A 21,485-nucleotide genomic window follows, 5' to 3' on the forward strand; every position below is an offset into this window, starting at 1 on the left:
GGTATTAATACTTCATGTGATCTTGATTCTGTCCCTCTGTTAATGCAGCCTAGCACTGTGTTGGTTTTTTGGGCAGCTGCAGCACACTGCTGGCTCATATTTAAGTGATTGTCCACTAGGACTCCGAGATCCCTCTCACAGTTGCTACTATTGAGCAAGATACCACCTATACTATACCTGTACATTTGGCTTTTCTTGCCTAAATGTAGAACTTTACTTTTTTCTCCATTGAATTTCATTTTGTTAGATAACGTCCAGTGTTCAAGTCTGTCCAGATCCTCCTGTATTTTAAGCCTATCTTCTGGAGTGTTGGCTATTCCTGCCAGCTTGGTGTCGTCTGCAAATTTAATGAGTTCCCCATCTATCCCCTCGTCCAAATCATTGATGAAGATGATGAAGAGCTCTGGGCCCAGAACAGAGTCCTGGGGCACCCCACTACACACTTCCCTCCGTGTAGATGCACTTCCATTGAGGACCACATTTTTCTATCTTATCGAGTAGTAGGTTGTGATCTACTTTATGAAATGCCTTACTGAAGTCCAAGTAAATTATATCCACAGCATTCCTCTGATCCACTACTTTTGTCACTTGGTCAAAGAATGCAATAAGATTTGTCTGGCATGATCTGTTTTTGACAAACCCATGTTGGCTTTTAATGACTTTATTTGCCTCTAGGTGTTCACTGATTCATTGTTTGATTATCTTTTCCAGAATCTTCCCAGGTATTGAGGTCAGGCTGATAGGTCTGTAGTTTCCTGGATCTATTTTTTTTCTTTTTTTGAAGACCGGAATTACATCAGCTCTTTTCCAGTCCTCTGGTAGTTCCCCAATGTTCCAGGATCTTTGAAAAATATAGTTCAGTGGTTCTGAGAGCACATCTGCCTAACTGCTGGCCCGCGTGCGGGTTTCATCATACCAAAGCCGCGCCCACCCCTTTGCCGGCAATGCAAAGAGTCGCAATACGTCGCGACATGTCACGTGACATGCCTAGTTTCACACCCGTGAAATAAGTGAATGGTCTTCAAAATTTAATATTGAAAGAGACATTCTCTGGTCATGAAGGAAAGTAGCCAGGAGCACGTTAACAGTAGAGAAAAGCAACCATTAATTTTGTCTCTGAGAGCTGACCTGCAGCTACTAATACTGACCATGCATTCAATCTGACTTTGAACAACAAATCTCAGAGACCACCTAAGCAATGATTAGAACAACTGGCCTAATATGTGAGGTCCCCTCCCCATTCTTTCCTCTTCTTCTTTTTCTTCTGAAACGTTTTCTTCTGCAACTTCTTGCTGGAGGAGAATTCAGGGACATCTGAAAGCACACTTAGTTTCCTGTAACATTTTGGAGAGTATCAAAACCTTATTCAGTTATGGGATTGGATTCATTTATTTGATACGTGGATTTCAGCTCCCAGAATTCCCCAGCCAATATTTTGGGAATTGAAATGCACACATCTTAAGAGTTACCAAGTTTGAAAAACACTGATTTACTTGTTAAATGCAGAGACGCCATTAAAGACTGAAACAACCACCACTTTCCTGAAGAATACATAAATACACAAATAACATTTTTCTTGTTCCTTTCCTTTTTTAAAAAAAACAATTTACAGCTGAACACCGCACGTACGCTTTTTCCTTTCCCGCTCTGCGGAAAAACGAACGCTAGCCAACTCTGGAAAAGTAAGTTTATGGAAAAACTACATTTCCCAACATGCAAAGCATATTAAAGGCGCAAGTCTTGTTTTCGTTTTGCTCCTGCTGGTCCCCACGTGGATGGAAGATGGCTGCGTTTGCGGACCTGAATATTCTCTACTTGCCGGAGAAAGAAGCATTGCAGAAATTGGTGGAGGCTGCAGCGCACCGTGAGTTTATCGATGCCTTCTATAAAGGCGAGGGCGGCTGGGGTAAGAGGAGACGGCTCCGCTGTTTCCGAGTTTATTCGAAATCCGTTAGGTAGCCTAAACTAGAGATTGTAGTTTCCCTTTTGCCATTCAATCTCATCACCGTCAGATTGTGCGAATGTTTTGTGTAGAGTAAGGAAGCAAGTTAGCTAGGAAGCTCTTGCTTTCAATCCTATAACACGCTGAATAGAAATGACACAAGCATCCCTTTTGGAAGATTGAAATAAGACAAGTAAAGATTCTTGAAATAATGTACTGTATGATATGAAATGCTTTTGATTATTACTCATTGCTACCTGTTTCCCCATTGTTACTGTTTTCACAGACTGAAATGAAATGGTTGCATTTCTTCCTTCAGATAATAAATACTCAGGGTGTGCTCAGGGACCATAATCTCACATTTATTTATTTTAAAAATGATTACTACAAAAAGTGAAAATCACGGCTGTAAGATCTGGTGTAAGTTAGGATAGCCTCAGGCATGTCCATTGAATTTGTGAAGATTGGAATATATATAGTAAAATTTTAAGAAAAAGCTAGATATAAACACATCCAAATGATATAACCTAGGTTTTTTTTAATGTATATGTGTGTAATATTTTGAAGATTGTGTTAAGAACTATTTTATGTATTTAATTATTTTCTCCTGCCTTTATTATTTTTTATTAATAACTCAGGGTGACTCACATACTTAATATTTCTTCCTCCTCCTAGTTTTCCCATAACCACGCTGGGAGATAGGTTGAGCTGAGAGACTGACTGATGCTTAAGGCAGAATTAGAACTCCAGATCTCCCGGGTTTAGCCTGGTGCTTTAACCCCTAGGCCAAACAGTCACACAATTTTACTTTTAACTTTTTATTCTCATTTGTTAGAATTGATACATGCATAAAATCAGAACAGAAATATTTGGGGTCTCAAAGAGTCAGACATAATTTAACAACTGAACAACAGCAACACACCAAGCATATAATATTGTTCAGGGTTCTTTTAGTTAATTACCGACTTGTTCTTGACACTCTGGAAAACGATAGTGAAATTTATCTTAAGCATATTTAGGTCTTCAGATAGAAATAATTTTGTTTACAATTGTGTGTAATTCAGTCCAAAGCTCAATTTTTTTTGGTATCTGAGAATAAGTAAACTTTATATGTATATTCATAAATTGTGTATTGCAATTTAGAATAAGACAGAGGAAATCATCTGGTATATAGATGGAAAGCAGCACAAGGATAGCTTCCAGCTGCATCAACTTAAATGCTTTTTTTTCTTTTTGAATATCCTGCTTCTCTTGATTATCTGTATTATGTTTTCTTTTTTAAGTTGGCTATTCAGCTGTAGCAATCAATTACATTGTTAACTATGAAGAAAAGAAAAAAGTAAGTCTTCTATCTGAAACATTTATTCTTTATGACCTTATGTGGTTGATGCCTCTGTAGGCTTATAAGAGTGAATTCCTTCTATGAGGGTAAAGAGTGCTAGAGTAGAGCACACACAACAACAAAAGTAGTGTAATTTCTGTGCATTAGTTTACTCTACTTTATTTTACAAAAAATGTATCTTCTTTGAATGGTTAGAAAACTGACCACGCAGACTTTGCTGGGTTTTTATTTATTTATTTCTATTTCATATTTCTTAACCACCCATCTCCCTCAGAGAAGATGGGTTAAGAAACTGGTATTTGTTTTACTGGACAAAAGATGGTGGGATATTTGTGTCTGGGCAGTGATAAATCTTTGTGTGGCAACAAAGTGAGTGGGGGGGACAGTTGGAATTAGTCTCTGAACCACCCATGAAAATCTGAGAAAAGAAACAGCTGCTTGAATAATTCAATAAGGCATTCTGAATACAAAGCCCCCGTTTCAAAAGATTTGCATGGCCTTGCTTTGTATACAGCCTCTGTGCTAGTGTTTTTCAAACTTTGCCATTTTAAAATGTGTGGAGTTCAACTCCCAGAATTCTATGTGGGGAATTCTGGGAATTGAAGTTCACACATTTTAAAGTTGCCAAGTTTGAAAAACAGGCTGTATATAAGGTAATCCTTGCTAATCAACCATTCGAAGATACAGTGGATCTCCCCAGAGCTGCCTGTGACCTGTTGCCTAAGCCTGCATCAGCCTGCAGCCACATGGATTGCATTTTGGGCACTTGGCAACTGGCTTGCATTTATAATAAGCACATTTTTTGGCATTTTTTTAAATCTGTTCCTGGTATTTACTTCTGATTTCTGGGGAAAAAAACACCCTTTGGGGAAAACGGATTCACTTAACAACTGCTGTGTTTGCTTAATGAATGTGACATTTGTTTAACGAATCCCACAAAAAAAAGATCATAAAATCCACCACAGTCATGTGGTATTTGCCATAATTATTCTGGGCTCAATTATGGTTGTTAATTGAGGACAATCTGTACAGAGCCTCTTACATGCAGATGATGTGACAGAATTCACTATTCTCAGCTAGAGAGGATGGAAGATGAACTCCAGGACATTCAGAGGGCATTAATTTGAAGAAGGGACAGCCAGTTAATGACTGTCAGAGTATCTGCATCATCTAAATCCTTCAATCATAAGGCTTCACATAATTTCAAACTGGGATGGCAGCTGAGCTGCATTTTAGGCTTTTAAGAAAAACAGTCATATGGTGAGCATGCTTGAATCATCAGAATTTTTTTTTTCAGTCTTGCTGGTTACAGTGAAAATGTAAGGAAACAGCTGAGTTTTGTAAGATTCCAGAATTGATGCTTATTGTGGGTTGTTACTTTTGTAATATTTTCTTGGATAAGTCCAGTGCATTCATTCCAGGCCTTCATAGAATTGTATAGAATTCAAATGTAAAAGAAAATATTTTCTCTTGCTTATCTGTCCTATAACTGAAGTCTAAACCACTTTGTATCAAGTATACTCAACTATTCTGTGGTTTGCAGAATTCATTCATGCAGATCAGCCATTGGTTGACTGTAAAAAGAAAGTATAGACTATAGAAATAGTTCTTCGTGTCAGTTGGCTTTTCTGTGTTTATTTCACAAACCTCTTTTTGGTATAGCTTTGCTTATCTGTGTTATCTGTATTTCTTTTTCTTTTTCTGTTGGTAGATATATTTGTGATTCTTTTTCTTTATATCTGTGTTTAGGAAATTGTCAAGCCAATAACTCCTGCAGAACTGTTTCCATCCTTACCTCTTGTACAGGTATGGCTATATACTTAACACCTTTGTATTCTGAAGTGCAGATATCACCTGGTAGGCTTCATTGAGACTGTGACATTATTTTGCTTCCTTGAAAGAAATTCCATTGAACTTTCATGCCCAGGAATTATGGTCTGGTTGCGCACAGCCAACAGGTGGAATGAGCTGAATGTGTTTATAATGTGGAAGGTATGTCTTTTTAAAAAAAGTTGCTTAGAGTTGTTGTGATTGAAGTGGTATGGAAGTGTTTGGAATAAATAAATTGTTTTACTTAAAAATCCCTGAAAATCCAAATTTAACCATCTGAGCAGATCCTAGGTTAGCTGGTTCCCTCATATGTTGATCATGATTTATCACTTGTTGCTTGTATGTACACTGAGAACTTATGCACTGGAGACAAATTCCTTGTGTGTCCAATCACACTTGGCCAATAAAGAATTCTATTCTGTTTTGTTCTATTATTAATTTGTATGGAGATTGTTTTAAATATATATATTTCAGTTCTACTTATAGTTGCATGTTGTCCAATCCACTTCATCATTTGATATACCGTAGCTTCATTCTGCAACCTGCATAGAACAGCTGCATAAATTATTTGAAAGTTTTTTTTTATCTAGTGTGTGAACACAAGGGAAGCATCTTTCCTTGAACAATGAAAGCAAACATAATTTCCAAAATGATCAGTGAGCATTGTAATGGTGTGTGAGAATATCCCTGAGAGGCAGGAGGAAGAGCATTAAGCACCCAACTGACAAGTAAAAGAAATCTCAGCCCACAGAAGGATGGAGGGTGTGAGAAATGTTCCAGAAGGGACCCTCCATATTTTACTGAAAGTAAGAGGAAGGAGCAGAAACATACTTTCGGTCGTTCAAAATTCTTTTAATCTTGGGGTGAGGAACTAGGACCCCTTTATGACTTGTGGACTTCAACTCCCAGAATTCCTGAGCTAGCCATTGAAGTCCACAAGTCATAAAAGGGCCATAGTTTTCCATCTCTGTTTTAATGTAATCTTACAATAAAGATAGAGCTAGTATGCCTGCTTTTGCTTCTTTTCCTGGATTATCTTGCAGGCCAACAGCATACATGATTGGCCACTTTTCCCCTAGGTGAACGTCCATCCTACTGGTGGAAAGCAGCATAATACATTTTAGGCTGTTAGATCTGTTTCACATAGGTACTAGAGACAGTATTTAGGACATTTTAATTTGAATATAAATTTTATTGTTTTGCTTCTCTGCCAAAATGCGTGCTATCCTCAAGGGAATAACTCTTCTAGAACGTTTATTATTAGTAGGCCTGAAAACCTGGCTCTCTGCTGGTTGGCCTGGGGACCCAATAGGGAAATACCACACTGGAAGTGGTTATTGGACAAATTAGCTGACCCCACCTCCCCATGGCGCTTCCTACTCCTTCTCTGCCCATCTTTTTAATTATTGTACCTTTACAGTTTATTGTTTCATTGCTTTGCTATTGTTATTTTTACATTTTGTTTTAATATTTTTTCCATTTTACCGTTGTAAGATGCTCAGAGTAGCCAGAGTAAATGGATTAAATAAACAAACAAACAAACAAATAAATAAATAAGCAGTAAATGGGATAGATAGATAGATAGATAGATAGATAGATAGATAGATAGATAGATAGATAGATAGATAGATAGATAGATAGATAGGAATGACCATTTAGAACCAGAAATATCTGTGGGTGGAGGTCAAGATGGGAGACAACTGTGTGATTAAACCACAACCCTTTTTATATGTGCGGCAAGTGTGACATATAAAATGGGGCGAACCCATATTGTCAGCATTATCTTGTCCTGTTTGAGCTCTCCTGAAAACACTAATGAGCAGAGCAACTTTAAGGAATCTTTAGCTTACATGCGCATATGCACACTTGATATATTTACTCAATAACAGGGGTGGGAAACAAATTGAAAAGTACAGTAGCAAATGAAAATGTGGAAAATGAAACAAAATAAATCCTAAAGTAATTAAAATGTCAAACGCCACCACCCCTGTTAAAAATAACCTACTATAATTGAATAATATTGATTTACTTGTTTATCAAGTTTATATAGCCTCCTCATCTCACACATAACTCTGCCTACAAGCTTAATGGTACCTTCCTAGCTGTGGCCTCAAAACTAATGGAGGTTATAAAGTAGGACAAGAAAGTTGTGGAAGGAAGAGCATCTTCATAGAATTGTGTTTGCTTTGAAGGTGGGCCGCCTGGTTAAGAATCCTAGAGGAGACAGGAGATGCCATGGGTTTTCTGAATTAATGAAAGGACATATCTTTGTTGTCTCTGTGTAGATTTGTGCAGGCTCATATTGCGAATAAAGTATCCTTTTTCAATAATGAGTAGGTGTCTTGTTGCCTAGGTTTCTTTTCTCACAGGTTTTTCTTTACAGGGGAAATCCAAGCCAATTAAGATTTTATCAAGGCTGACGCTAGTGGTTTCTGATCCATCCCACTGCAACGTTCTAGTAAGTTTGTAAAGCAGTTTGCAAGCTGCTTTCCTTCATAATCCTTTGTTAAGGAAGGGGGTGTGGGATATGTCTTGCTGCTTGGTAATAAGAGGGAATAAACCAAAGGCTGTTTTCTCTTTCTCATATTGGTGACCAGTGGAACTCTATTCCAATAGAAATAGGAAAGGGTAAAATTTAATTTTTTATTGTTATTATTATTGTCATTATTATTATTATCACTGTTATTATTACTGTTATTATTTAAGATTTAATCTTCAATTCAATTCACAGTCAGGGACTGGTAAAAACTTAACAGTTCAAATCCTAATCTAAGGTAACCTCTGAATATATAGGCAGTCCCGAATAAAGGGTTTGGGTTTTTTTCAAAGTCAGAATATTCAGGTTATTGCTCCAAGGGCTCCTATTACTATTGGTACAACCATTGATTTCTTCCTCCACAATCACTCAACTTCAATTTGCAGATTGCGGTATTTTGTTATTTTTTTCCAGTTGTTTCTCTTCAATAGGTTCATCACCTCATATTGCACTTCTATTATTATTATTATTATTATTATTATTATTATTATTATTATTATTATTATTATTATTATTATTATACGTGAGCCTCAGTCAACTGGACATTCAAATTGACTGGCGCTGATGGTGACATGGGTTGCTGCCAGCATCCTAGGTATCAACCAGGTCCCTCCTTAAAATGTAAAATGTTCCGAGTAGCGCAGTTTTTTTGTAGCATTGCTGGAGTTATTGCAGGAAGCTGCAGTTTCTTGAAATATTTTGCAAAGTTTTTGGACATAGTTCCCAGTGCCCCGATGACAATGGGTATCACTGTTACACGTTTTATCCATAATTGCGCAGTTTCAATAGCTAGGTCGCGATATTTCATAATTTTTCCAGTTCTTTTTCTTCAACTCTGGCATCTCCTGGTACAGCAATATCAATCAGCTGTACGCTTTGGTTCTCTGCGATATCTGGCGTGTTGTGTTCCAAATGGCGATCTGTCTGTATTCGAAAGTCCCGCAAGATCTTCACCCTCTCATTCTCAACAACTTTTTCCACCCTATGTTCCCACAACTTTTCAGACACAGGCAAGTCGTATTTTTTACACAATGCCCAGTCGATTAATTTAGCAACTCGGTCATGTCTAGCTTTGTAGTTAGTTTGCGCGATTTTGCTGCACTCCCATATTAGATGTGAAAAAGTTTCAACTTTGTCATTGCAAAATTGGCAATTTGGGTTGTCAGTGAATTTTTGTATTTTCGCTTTTATGGCATTAGTTTGTAGTGCTTGTTCTTGAGCAGCCAGTATTAAGCCTTCCGTTTCTTTCTCGATGGTTCCCATCTTAAGCTATGCCCATGTCAAGTTGTTATCACATTTTCCTTCAATGTTTTTTAATGCTGTCCATGCAAAGCTTTGGTTTTCCATCAATTTAATCTGTCATCCAGCTGTTTTTCCTTATATTTTGCCTTTGTTTCTGTTATTTTTATAGTGCTCTCTGTTTTCACAGCCTTCAGCAGTTTTCTGTACTTTGATTATTATTATTATTATTATCATCATCATCATCATCATCATCATTCTAGTCCTCAAATATGAAGGCTGGTTGAGTGACTTTGGCTCGGTATTCTCTCTCAGCCCAACCCGCCTCACAGGATTTTTGTTGTGAGGAAAAGAGAATGAGGAAAGAGTGTTAGGTATGATTGCTGCTTGAGTTATTTATAAGAATAATAAAAAGTGAGATAAAAGTAAATAAAATAATGTAAAGAACCTCTGATAGAACTCTTTGGAAATATTTTTCCATTTTAAACTTGTTAATAACTTTATTTCTCAAAACATTGTTAAGAATAATTACTTATAATGTATGAATCCTCAGCATTTCTTTATTATACAGTATTTTCTATGTGCTCACCTAAGATCTATGAACCTGTAGGCTGGACACATAAAACATTTTCACAGTTATTTTTAAAGTCACAAGTAAGACACCTGTTATTTTAATGTATCAGATATGTTAATAAGATACTGTAAGAAATAATATTTCTGCAAGTATTTAAATAAAAATTATACCATCATTTTGTGGTGAATTTTTTTGTTCACTTAGCAATTCTAAGATGAACATAATATCTTCCTCATATAAATTAATTTTTGAGCAAGTTGGTAATGAGGAAGATTTGTTTTATGAATAATCTGTAATATTTACCATCATCAATTTATCCTTTATCCATATAATGAGTTTAAAAAAACATAGTTCCTAATCTTGGGCTGCTTCATGTTGCTTCAGTAATTTTCTAAACTTTTTTTATCACAACTTTATTATTTTTTTATAAATAACTCAAGATAGTGACCCATTAGAGATGTTCTGGATTTATTTTGAGTAATTGAAATCCCAAGAGTTTTACAAGGAGTCTTTGTTTCATTTGATTGATTTCACACTGCTAGCAACAGCTTTGATATTGAATGGAACAGTTTATACATGCAGTCTGTTATTTGGCCACTGAACTGCTCAATATTTGTGCAGCATAAGCCACAAGCATTCTTCCTTTTTTAATCTAATAACAGGTTATATTTTGTTTTGGTTTTTGTTTTTCTATACCCAGAGAGCGACATCCACAAATATCAAATATTATGATATCTTTGCTGTATTTCCTAAGAATGCAAAACTCTTTCACGTAAGTACAACTTCCCTTGGCATGGGAACTGAGGTGTAAATGACAGGGCACAGGAAGAAAGATGGGGTGAAAGTTAGGGCTAACACCAAGTACAAATAGGCCTTGGGTTACAACCCTAATTGTGGCTGGAGTTTCCACTACTAAGCAAAATGGTTGTTAAGCAAAACCTCACATGGCTGCTTCTGGAGAACTGGAGGGGTGGAGGTGACTCTAGCACTGACAGGGCCTATCCGGCCCAACTCTTCCTGCAGAGCCTAGCAAAGGGCTAGCAGCTTCCACCACGAATTGCAGAGCTTATGTTGGGCTTCCAGGAAGCTCTCGTCCTTCCACTTCCTCCAGCTTTGCCACCACCCCAAATATCACCTCTCATACAGTCGCCACCTTTACCCAGGGAGCTGGTGTCTCCATCCAATTGCAGTCTCTGTGGTCTGTAAGTCTTGTGCTGGCATCAGAAAGCGGGGCTCCTCTGCTTATACCACCACCCTGCCTTCACCCACTCTGTCCTGCTGCTTCTTCTCTGACCAGCCATGATGAGGCGTTGCTACCTTGCTCTGCTTGCTTTGTACATTCTAGGGCTGCACCCTCACCCATTGCCTGGATCCCAGCGCAGCAGTGGGAGGAAGTAGACAGCAAAGGTCAACTGGGGGTGGTGGCGTGCAGGGTGTCCAAAAGGCAGAGATGGGGAGAAATTAGGTGGTAGTTTGCCCGAGGCAGGAGAACATGATTGGGCTGCTATAACCAGTCATTAATGCAAGCTGATCACCAACCGCTCAAAGTTTGATCACCTGATTGTCGGGACGCTGGAATGGCCAGAACTTCAAGAACCAGTCATAACTTATCATTTGTTCTCTGTACAAATGGTTGTAACCTGAGGATTACCTGTATCTATGGATATTTCTTCAGGTGGAATACCAGCATTTATTGGGACCTTGTTTGCAAGTCACCTATTGGGTTCCAAGCCCTTGTTGTTGAATGGAATGAAGTTCTCTAGAATGCTGCAAAATTATTCCTTGAAGGAAATGTTTGGATTTCTAGATAGGATAAGCAATTCTTTCGGCACTAATGGCTGTATGTAGCAAGTGGAACAAAATTTACACATTTTTTTCATTACACTTTCATTGAAAATTCTTAGCAATTTGCATGGCAGTTAAATATCGTTAATACAACTGCTCTCAAGTCATGTTGTTAATTATTTCTAGATCCCTGGGCACTGCAGGGACGGTACTGGTGGTGGTGGTGGTGGCACATATAAATTTTGCAAGATGGCTGACCAACCGCCTCTTTTACATTTGCTTGAAGCTTACATTAAAAAAAAAAAATCCTTCCCCAGAGTTCCTAATTATACAAATTGTATCATGTCTAGCTAGAGTTGTTAATTTTTTAAAAAAAAACACACAAACACACACACACACAAAAGTAACTGCCTTCTGGGAGAGTTATCACTAATCAGCCCAGGAAGTTGGGGCTTTTGCATAGCCTCTAGAGCTGACATTCCACTGTTCAGCAGATGGCGCTCTTGCTTTGGTTATGGAGACTGAAAATGGTCATTTAAGTCTCATAATAGTACTAAAGGATCTTTTCCTTTCTTTATGCTAAATCCATTGTTTATATTTCTGCAGGATATGGAAAAAATCAGGGCCTCTGTCCAGAGAAAAAGCGTTCATAGCATATTTGACCTTGGTGAACATTGGGTTACAGTTTTGATTTTAGTGGAAGCTTTTTTACTATTTCTAAGAACCCTTTCTGAAGATTGGCTCTGTTTGCTTACTTTTTCTGTACTGTGATTTTTAAAATTAGCTCTTTTTGAAGAACAATGCTGATAAAATGTCAGAGAATAGCAAAATGTACGTTGCAATCTACTTATAAAGCTCTAAATGATTCACAGGGAACCAAGGAAGATTTTTCAATTGTACCTAACGACAGCAACCACTGAAAATATATTTTCCCTAGATTAGATTGCTGATTAGGAAAGGATTTTTGTATCAAGTGACTTGTGAACTAGGTCCTACCTCTGGGCTAATCCTGTGGGTACAACGGTCTACCGTTTTTTAGTGGATTGAACTCTGCCTTCACAGGAATGTAGAGGTGGAAGTATCACAAAAGTCAAAGACAAGAGCTGAATCAGGTTGGGTGTGGCTGGCAAGCTGATGGAAGTTGGATGGTTTACAGCAGGGGTCTTCAAACTTGGCCCTTTTATGACTTGTGGACTTCAACTCCCAGAATTCCTCAGCCAGGCACACTGGCTGAGGAATTCTGGGAGTTGAAGTCCACAAGTCATAAAAGGGCCAAGTTTGAAGACCTCTGACTTACAGCCTGTTTTGCAGTAGAAGATTTGAGACTCCAACGTTGTGTAATAATAACTTGATCTTCGAATATAATCCTGCTAAATATTGTACTGATCCTATTGGAAACACAATTATCATTTCTGCATGGAACAATTTCTTTTGAAGTAATATTGTCTGACCATATGCTTTCGTAATGATAATTTAGGTGGCATGCACAACCTTAGATGTAGACTTGGTGTGTGTTGATGTGACAGAAAAGCTGCCCTTCTTCATCAAGAGACCATCTGTCAATGTGGTAAGGGGGTTCTTTAATTAAAGTGTCTTGACATTTCTCTTTGCTGGGTATGAGGTGAATAGAAACATGACACACTGCTTTCACATGTAACAGTAAACCTTGTTGCGATTTAATCAGATTCAACATATTACATTGAGCACTACACCTTGGAATGAATTGCATGGTATTTTCAATAGCTAATTTCATTTAGTATTCAGGACTTGTTGTAGCTTACAAATTCTGGCTTGTTTTGTTTGTGACTTGTTATCCAGGTTACTGGAATCAGTCTGGTGTCATGTTTAAAGCAATCACTTCATCCCAGGGGCTGTCTCTTTTCCCTTCCCATCCTCATTTAATTCAACTGATGATTATTTATTTTTCTCTTTCTTGTAAAGGCAATAGAGCGAGGGATCTACTTTGAACTTATTTATGTTCCTGCCATCAAAGACTCCACAATGCGACGGTACACAATCTCGAATGCCTGCAGCCTGATGCAGATCTGCCGTGGAAAGGTGAGATCAAAAAACAAGGCATGTTTGCCCGATGTCACTAGAGCACAAGTCAGCAACCTGAGGCTCTGGAGCCGCATGTGGCTCTTTGAGTCTTCCCTTGCGGCTCCCAGCCTCCTCTGCCATTTACAGAGACAGAAACAGGCACTTGCACTTCCCTTCTCTCTCTCTCTCTCTCTCTCTCTCTCTCTCTCTCTCTCTCTCTCTCTCTCTCTCTCTCTCTCTGTGTGTGTGTGTGTGTGTGTGTGTGTGTATGTGTAAAAAAAATGTGAACTCGCCATGTTCTCCAAGAGCTGAAAAACTTTTTGGGTGGAGCTCCTCCCTTTGGTGCATCTCTGCAGGAAGGGCAGGAGAGAGCTAGCTAGCCCAGCTATGCTGGCTCAGGAATTCTGGAAATTGAAGTCCATGAGTCATAAAAGAGCCAGGGTTGCCTACCCCTGAGCTTGTTGGAGAACAGCTTGAAGCCAGCTTGTCAGGTGAGCAGAAGATTGGAGAGAGGGAGAGAGCGGGGGGAGAGAAAGAGAGAGGGGGAGAGGAAGGGAGAGAAAGAAAGAGTGGGGGAAGAGGACTGGCAGGCCAAGGGCAGAAAGAGAGAGAGAGAGAGAGGAAAGAGAGAAAGAAGGAGAAAGAAAGAAAGAAAGAGAGAGAGAAAGAAAGAAAGAAAGAAAGAAAGAGAGAGAGAGGGAGGGAGGGAGGGAGGGAGAGAGGGGGGAGAGAGACAGAGAGAGACCCTTTTGACATCTAAAATGAAGATAACACTGCACATACCCTTTTTTACTTTTATGAGATATATGTGTGTGTGTGTGTGTGTGTGTGTGTGTGTGTGTGTGTATGTATATGTATGTATATATGTGTGTGCGTGTGTGTGCGTGTGTGTGCGTGTGTGTATAATGGTAAAAAAAGGATATATGCAGTGTTATCTTCATTTTAGATATCAAAAGGGTTTTGCAGCTTCCAGTGTTTTGTTTTCGGTGGGAAATGGGTCCAAGTGGCTCTTTGAGCATTTTGGGTTGCCTACCGCTGCACTAGAGTTTCCAATTATCTGGTTTGAATTAATGTAGCGTAGCTTGCATACCCCTATATTTTGGAACAGTGAGGGGTGCGAAGGTGGGGATTTGAAAAAGTCAGAAGGGCAGCCACACCATGCAGCCAAAGTTTCAGCTATTCTAATGTACACATGTACAAAGGGCTAGGGCTTTGATCATGAAGTTGCAACCACTGTTGTAACTTTTTTGATATCCTACTACCCCGTAGATGTCCCTGCTACAGCAAAGATAATAAATGATTCATCAGCAACCATCTGTTCAATACGTCCAATTAATCTGTGTCAAGCAAACAGGAGAACAAGTTGTTCATCATTGCTTTGTACCTGAAAATCTAGCAAAACCCTGAAGGAAATCAAATGTCTATCAAAAGTCTCAGTCATCTGAATCATGGTTGTCCCAAAGGTGCTTTTCCAAATGGCAACTGGTCTTTCTTGGTTTTTGCTTGAAAAGTTTCACTCCTCATCTAAGATGCTTCTTCAGTTCTGAAGTTGTCTTTGGGAAAAGTACCTTTGGGAAGGAAATCAAAGAAAATATCTAATTAGTGACCTGGGTATAGGACTTTTGGTCAAACACAAGGTGCTGAGGCAGCCTTGAGCACTTGCTACAGAAAAAGGGGAGGGTTGCAATTAGTGCCTGTGCTTGTATGGATATGGGCATACCCCGATCTCTCCAGGAATCCTGCTAGAAATTTCTGGAAAAGGAATAGAGAATTCGTTTTTCATTCAAGAAAATTGCCCTGATTTCCTCCCCTGGTGCCAGAATGAATTGCCAGCACTTTACGTAATTATCAGGTTTACACATATGCAATTAACAAGACAATCTTTATTCTTAAAGAAAAAGAAAAATTAAAAATACAAACTGAGAAAGGAAAAAAAAAACCTTACCTTATATTTTATATGGTATACTTTATATATATTATATGGTAGATTCATCAGCACTTTACTGTTGTTTCTGAAACTTCAGGACAAAGTTGCACAAGTCCCTGGATCGCACGTGGCTCCCCAAAACCTCTCTACAAATTGCTGCTGGATTAAAAATTCTTACAGGGGGAGAAAGGGAAACTTCTGATATGCTTGAGGAGTAATCTCATTTATGGCATTGTTTTAATTTAATATTGAGTTTTATTTAATATAATGGGATGGCTTACTTGATTTAGGTTTTGTAATTTCTTTTAATGAAATGGACACAGTGTAGGAAAATAAGTAGAGTAGAATAGAATAGAATAGAATAGAATAGAATAGAATAGAATAGAATCATAAAAAACAAAAAAGGGGGACAAAGAACAATTTGGAGGTCCTTATCCATGGAAACACTCGTGTGTGTTTTAAGTGTTATATGAATGTAAACATGCAATGACGTTTAATATCCACTTTGATTTGGCCCTAGAAGCTTCAACTCCACTCAAAAGCTGATGTATTTATTTTCTTCCATCCAGAACACATACACACATTAACCCCTTTTAAAGACTGATGTTTGAGTCAGCTTTCATCCTTTTACCTTGTGCTCTGTCTTCTAGATTTAAGTTTGATTGGCGAGGAATGTCCCTCCCTCCTTCCTTCCTTCCTTCCTTCCTTCCTTCCTTCCTTCCTTCCTTCCTTCCTTCCTTCCTTCCTTCCCTCCTTCCTTCCCATTAAAGTAAGTATTAAATATATGAAGAAAAGGAACCTTCTAGACAGTGAGAGAAGAAAACAGATATTTTTTTCTTTTTATTTTCCAGTTAATTTCACACAGGGAGGGTAGTGTTTTAGCTTTTGTCCTTCAAAAAGAACGTCCTGACTTTTGCTCCGATGGGAACGTTCTTTGAGAATGTGTTGTTCTGGCAGTTTGGTCCAATTATGTGGATTCAGTGCCTAAAATAAATAACTCTTGCATTGTCTTCTTTCCTAGAATATTATTCTGTCCAGTGGAGCTGAAAAGGTAAGGATGGATTTAGGTGTCACTCTGATTCTTTAAAGATCAGCAATTGTTTGAATGGATGCTCCTCTTTAAAGCAGCTGATATTTGACTCAGCCAATCCGTATTTGATTTTCTGTGGCTCATTCAGATGCCCAAAATTCTCTTCCCCTTCCATCACAAAATCAAGGGATTCTCTTGTACCTTCTAGTTCAGGGATGTCAAACTGCCGGCCCATGGGCCGGACACATCACATGGAAGCTGCGCCCACCCTATTGCCAGCAATGGCAAAACTGTCCTGATACATCACGCGACATCACGTGACGTGAGTTTGACATGTCTGTTCTAGTTCATAATTACACTTTCATTCAGTGGCATGTCAAAAACTTCACTGAAACTGGGAGAGGTTGGCCATAAGTCCATAAATACTGACTCAGTGTAGACATGAAAGAAATCAGATAAAAATATGGTGCCTGCTTGTCAAACATCAGTTATATTTAATATTAAATCCCTGTGGCCAGAGAAGGAACTAATCATATGAGTCAGTTAGCCAGGTTTTCTGATCACTCTTTCCCATCGTCACACTCCAGCCCAGGCAGGGGTGTCAAAGAATACAAGATGGTGATCATGGCAGCACATTTAAAGGCCTGCCTCTTTTGGATGTGTTTGATTGTACTGACGTGACCACCATTTTGACTTTGTCACACACACACACACACACATGCCCCCCACGAAGGTCACTGCATCTATTTGGCTTGATGGGAGGAGTATGAATGCAAATGGAAGGGAGATAAGCATGTCTATGTGCCTTCCTTCTCTAGTGGCTAATACAGCATCCAGCCTTTGACACCTGGAATTGCATTATTAGTGAATACAGGCAAAATACTTGCTTTTAAAGAGAAAAATAGGAGGGAGCAGGTGCCTGTACTTGAGTTGGAGGAAAGAGGAAAGAGATGATGATGGGGAAAGCTGAGCCTTTTTATTCATTCATTTATTTAGCATAAGGTGTTGGCACTATGAAAGCCAGGAGTCTAAATGTAATTAAAGAGTAGTAGTTTGGCTGCCTAAGGATGCTAGTCTGTTCAGTTCACGCTCACACGCTATCCTGGGTGTACCAGAGGGGGCAAACTAATTCAGCACACAGAGTAGCTAGCAGTGTTCTTCATCATCCAGGACTTTTTCTCTGCTGGTTTTTGCCTTGCATTCGGGCCAGTCTGGCATCAGTTGGTTTCTTGCTTCCACCATTAGTTCCACCAGAGTGGTACTATTTATCTACTTACACTTGCATGCTTTTGAATTGCTAGGTTGGCAGAAGCTGAGGCAAGTGTTGGGAGCTCACCCCATCATGCAATACTAGGGTTCAAACTGCCGGAATGCAGAGAACGTACCTTTTCCATCTGATTAACCCAGTGTCTTTAAGCCAGTGAGACATCACACCTTTAAAATTAAGCCTGCACATGTGATATTTCACTGTCCATGATTTTGGAAACATAGTGGAACATGATACATTCTCTTCTATTACACCTACTTCACAAAAATTGAATACTTCTTTGTCTGGGAGAAAGCTGATGTTGTTACATAAAATCTTGACCATTTAAGTGGTAATTATACGATACAACTTGTCTCCATCAAAATTAATAAACTGTTGATGTTTGGAGGAAGTAAGCTGCTTTTGTATGGTCCAAGTATTGACTCTCGGAGTGCAGTGCTTTAATTCTCAAATATGCAATTGCAATTTATGCTCTGCATCTGTATTTATCTCTTCCCCCCTCCCCTTTCTGTTGTAGCCTATCCAATTGCGAAGTCCATATGATGTGGCTAATTTGTATCCTTTTAAAATGGATTGATAAAGCCTTGAACTGTTAAAGACGCTACGATGCTTATCTGAAAAAGGGATAATCAGCCATAGAATGCTGGAGAATAGCATCTCTTCCTTGAGAGACGTAAAAGATTTGGAAAGGAAATGGCATACAAAACATGGCCAGCAGGATACTAGACTATGGTATTACTCGTACATCAGCAAAACAGGCTAGAAAAAAGCAGAATCTGCCTTGGTTTGAACAATAGAATCTGGAGAGGTTTGACCCTAAACTGACTCAGTTTACAATGAAAAAGAATCGGGGAAATAAAACCTGGACTTGCTGCCAGATATCAGATATATTTAATATTGAATGCCTGTGGCCAGAAAAGGACATAAGATGACTCATTCCGTTGGCCAAGATTTCTTATCTCGCTTTTTTCCCCACCCTCGTATTCCAGCACAGGTAGTTAGGCAGGTAAGAGAGTGTGCATGTATAAATCTTGAGTTCTTTCTTTACTCTGAATGGCATTTACTGTTGTCCATTGATGAAAAGCATGTTTATCATTTGAGATCTGAAGAATCCTTAATGAAAGTGGCAGAGGTTGGTTGTTTGGCCTTTCAGAAAGCAACGGCAAGGCAACTGTTTCAACCAACAGCCGAGCCGTCCTTCTTCACGGAGGTGAGTCCAAACAGCGATGGACTTTGTGCAGATACTCCTTGACCTATGACCACAATTGAGCCTACAATTTCTGTTGCTAACTGAGACAGATGTTAAGTGAATTTTGCCCTATTTTATGACCTTTCTTGGCCACAGTTGTTAAGTGAATCACTGCAGTTAAGTTAGTAACACAGTTGTTAAGTGAATCTGGCTTCCACGTTGTCTTTGCTTGTCAGAAGGTTGCAAAAGGTGATCATCACATGACCCAGGACACTGCAACTGTCATAAATATGAATCAGTTGCCAAGCATCTGAATTTTGATCACATGACCATGGGCAGGCTGAAATGGTCATAAGTGTGAAAAACGGTCATAAGTCGCTTTTTCAGTGCCATTGTAACTTTGGATGGTCACTTAATGAACTGTTCTAAGTCAAGGACTACCTGTATAGTAAGATTAGTGCATTACCAATATTGACAAAGGTATAATGCAAAGAAGTGATGATAAGTATTTCCCTTATTTGTTCCACCCCTGACCTCCAGCATTATTATTATTGTTGTTGTTGTTATTTTTAATTAGGAAATTGGGAAAAAACATAGTTTTCTTTTTAAGGTAAGTTTTATATTGTTGGTTTTCAATTGTTATTTTATTTCATTATGATTTGTTTGTTTTATATCAGTGGTTCTCAACCTTTCTAATGCTGTGACCCCATAATACAGTTCCCCATGTTGTGGTGACCCCCAAGTGGGTGTGGCCACCAATAAGAGGGAGTAGGACAGCTAGGGAAAAGGGAACAAAATGGTGGACAGCATGGTTTGGCGACCCCCATGAAATGGTCGTTCGACCCCAAATGGGGTCCCGACCCACAGGTTGAGAACCACTGTTTTATATGGTCTTTGATTGCAATAAATTTCTATTTATCTTCATCTGGAGGATTCCAGGTTGAAAAAGGTTATCCTTTGCTATTGTTCTGAACAGGCATTTGATTTGTAAGCATCTTCTTGGATGAACTATAGTCCTTCACCGTGTATCTTGTAGATAACCAAGAAGATAGTGGAGTGATTTGTGCCAAGCTAGTTTCTGGGGCAACTGTACAATTAGGATGTGATAATCTACCCTGGCCCACAGTTTCTATTTTAGGGCTGGCTTATATGGGGAAGAGAACCACACAATTGCATATGATACTCAACTTTCTTTTCACCTACATCAGAATGCTATTTGGCCCCATAATATTGCAATGGGTAATTCAATTCCATGTTGCATTGGCTAGATTGTCTGCAGTAGAATAGGTTCTTACATCATGCATCTAATCATACGTTTCTTTTGGTGTATGAAACATACTTTAATTTCAGAAGCCAGGAAGACTGCCTCCGGAGTGGTGTATACAGTGAAGAAATCTCAAACTCCAGAAGAAAAAGATGATGATGATGATGCTCCACTTAGTAAAAAAGCCAAGAAAGATTTGTGAAGTACAAGTTTATCTCTCTAACATCCAACATCAGACCAAACCTCCATGCTGTCGTATCTTAGGATGGCTAATGAAGAGGAAGGATCCTTACCACTTAAATAGAGACATAAGTATATACCTAGGTGAACTCTCTGTATGGACCTTAGAAACAATATATGATGCTCCTTGAATATTATCCGGTGAAAAATGGCAATATAACACTTGAAAGAAATGGGAGGACATATATATAGCTGTGCTGTCTTTTATAATAATTATATAGTATCTTATCAAATATGACTTTTACTGTCCAGTTGTCCACTCTAATGATCAAAACAAGAATTTACATTCTGTATATGTAACCTAGATTTTTTAAAATTGTGTTGGCTTTTATTAATCTGACTACATATGCATGCTGAAAATCATTACAATACCGTGATTTCATCACAGGATTATAATAATGTTACTAGAATTCCACATTTGAGTTCCTGATTACAGAGTTATTAATGCAGCCTACTGCTTGTAACCATCTGAAGAAATTGCAGCCTTAACTATGAGTAAAGTTTCTACCAGTTTACTCATAGCTATAACAGTGGAGCATCCAGATAATTTGTGCAATTTAACTATCCGGGGTTGAGAAATAACTGTGTCTTGCCAGCTATAGTATGAGACGAAATGAGGTGGGGTCAGAGACAATGTATATTTGTCTGAAACAAGGCAATGAACGTGTAATATAGCAGGGCTTTTCAACCTTTTCACCCATTGTACCACTTTTAGGATTTGGCAATATCCGAGTATCACCAGTCGCCTAGCAAGGTATCAAAAACTTGACCCCCCCCCCCCAAAAAAGGAAAAATCTGATGAAGTACAGGTAGTCCTCGACTTAAAACAGTTCGCTTAGTGACTGTTCAAAGTTACAATGGCACTGAAAAAATGCCCCCAAGCCATAGCCGAGCAAGACACCTTCCTGCCCACCCAGTGGCGCTCTTCCTCCTGAGGTTTTCATTGTTGTGAGCATTTCTGTTGAGGATTGGCAGCGGGAGTGGGGTGGGGGGTGTTTGGTTTTTATTCCCCCCGTCTGCTGGGTGGTTGCAGCAGGTTTTGGTTGCCTCACATGACCCTGGGACACTGTCACCATCATAAATATGAATCAGTTGCCAAGCATCTGAATGTAAATCACAAGACCCTGGAGATGCTGCAACATTCCAGCTGATCGGTGCTTCTGGGCTCAGCAGAAGCGCCAGGATCAGCGCCGAGATCCAGCTGGAGCCTGGCGCTGATACTGGCACTTCCACTGAGCCCTGACAGCCCCGAAGAAGCACCGATCCTGGCGCTTCCGCTG

The 21,485-nt window shown here is 39.0% G+C and overlaps 1 protein-coding gene across 3 annotated transcripts; it reads left to right on the top strand.

The window, feature by feature from the left end:
• The first annotated feature begins 1,642 nt into the window (after window positions 1-1,642).
• RPP30 (ribonuclease P/MRP subunit p30) lies at window positions 1,643-20,392 on the top strand. Of its 3 annotated transcripts, XM_039335979.1 has the most exons (12): window positions 1,643-1,906; window positions 3,226-3,281; window positions 5,034-5,090; window positions 7,498-7,572; window positions 10,164-10,235; window positions 12,726-12,815; window positions 13,190-13,306; window positions 16,237-16,266; window positions 18,030-18,067; window positions 18,643-18,722; window positions 19,279-19,311; window positions 20,052-20,184. In XM_039335979.1, the coding sequence occupies exons 1-11, from the start codon at window positions 1,714-1,716 to the stop codon at window positions 19,296-19,298; spliced, it is 828 nt and encodes a 275-aa protein (XP_039191913.1). In that variant the 5' UTR covers window positions 1,643-1,713; the 3' UTR covers window positions 19,299-19,311; window positions 20,052-20,184. The 3 variants fall into 3 exon arrangements, with proteins under 3 accessions (XP_039191913.1, XP_039191912.1, XP_039191911.1); XM_039335978.1 differs by lacking the exon at window positions 19,279-19,311 and having other exon boundaries at window positions 1,707-1,864; window positions 20,052-20,392; XM_039335977.1 differs by lacking the exon at window positions 19,279-19,311 and having other exon boundaries at window positions 1,754-1,906; window positions 20,052-20,392.
• Window positions 20,393-21,485: the final 1,093 nt, after the last annotated feature.

The sequence above is a fragment of the Crotalus tigris genome, unplaced genomic scaffold (genome assembly GCF_016545835.1).
Source record: "Crotalus tigris isolate CLP2741 ecotype Arizona unplaced genomic scaffold, ASM1654583v1 scf7180000017663.5292952, whole genome shotgun sequence".
Classification (NCBI taxonomy): domain Eukaryota; kingdom Metazoa; phylum Chordata; class Lepidosauria; order Squamata; family Viperidae; genus Crotalus; species Crotalus tigris.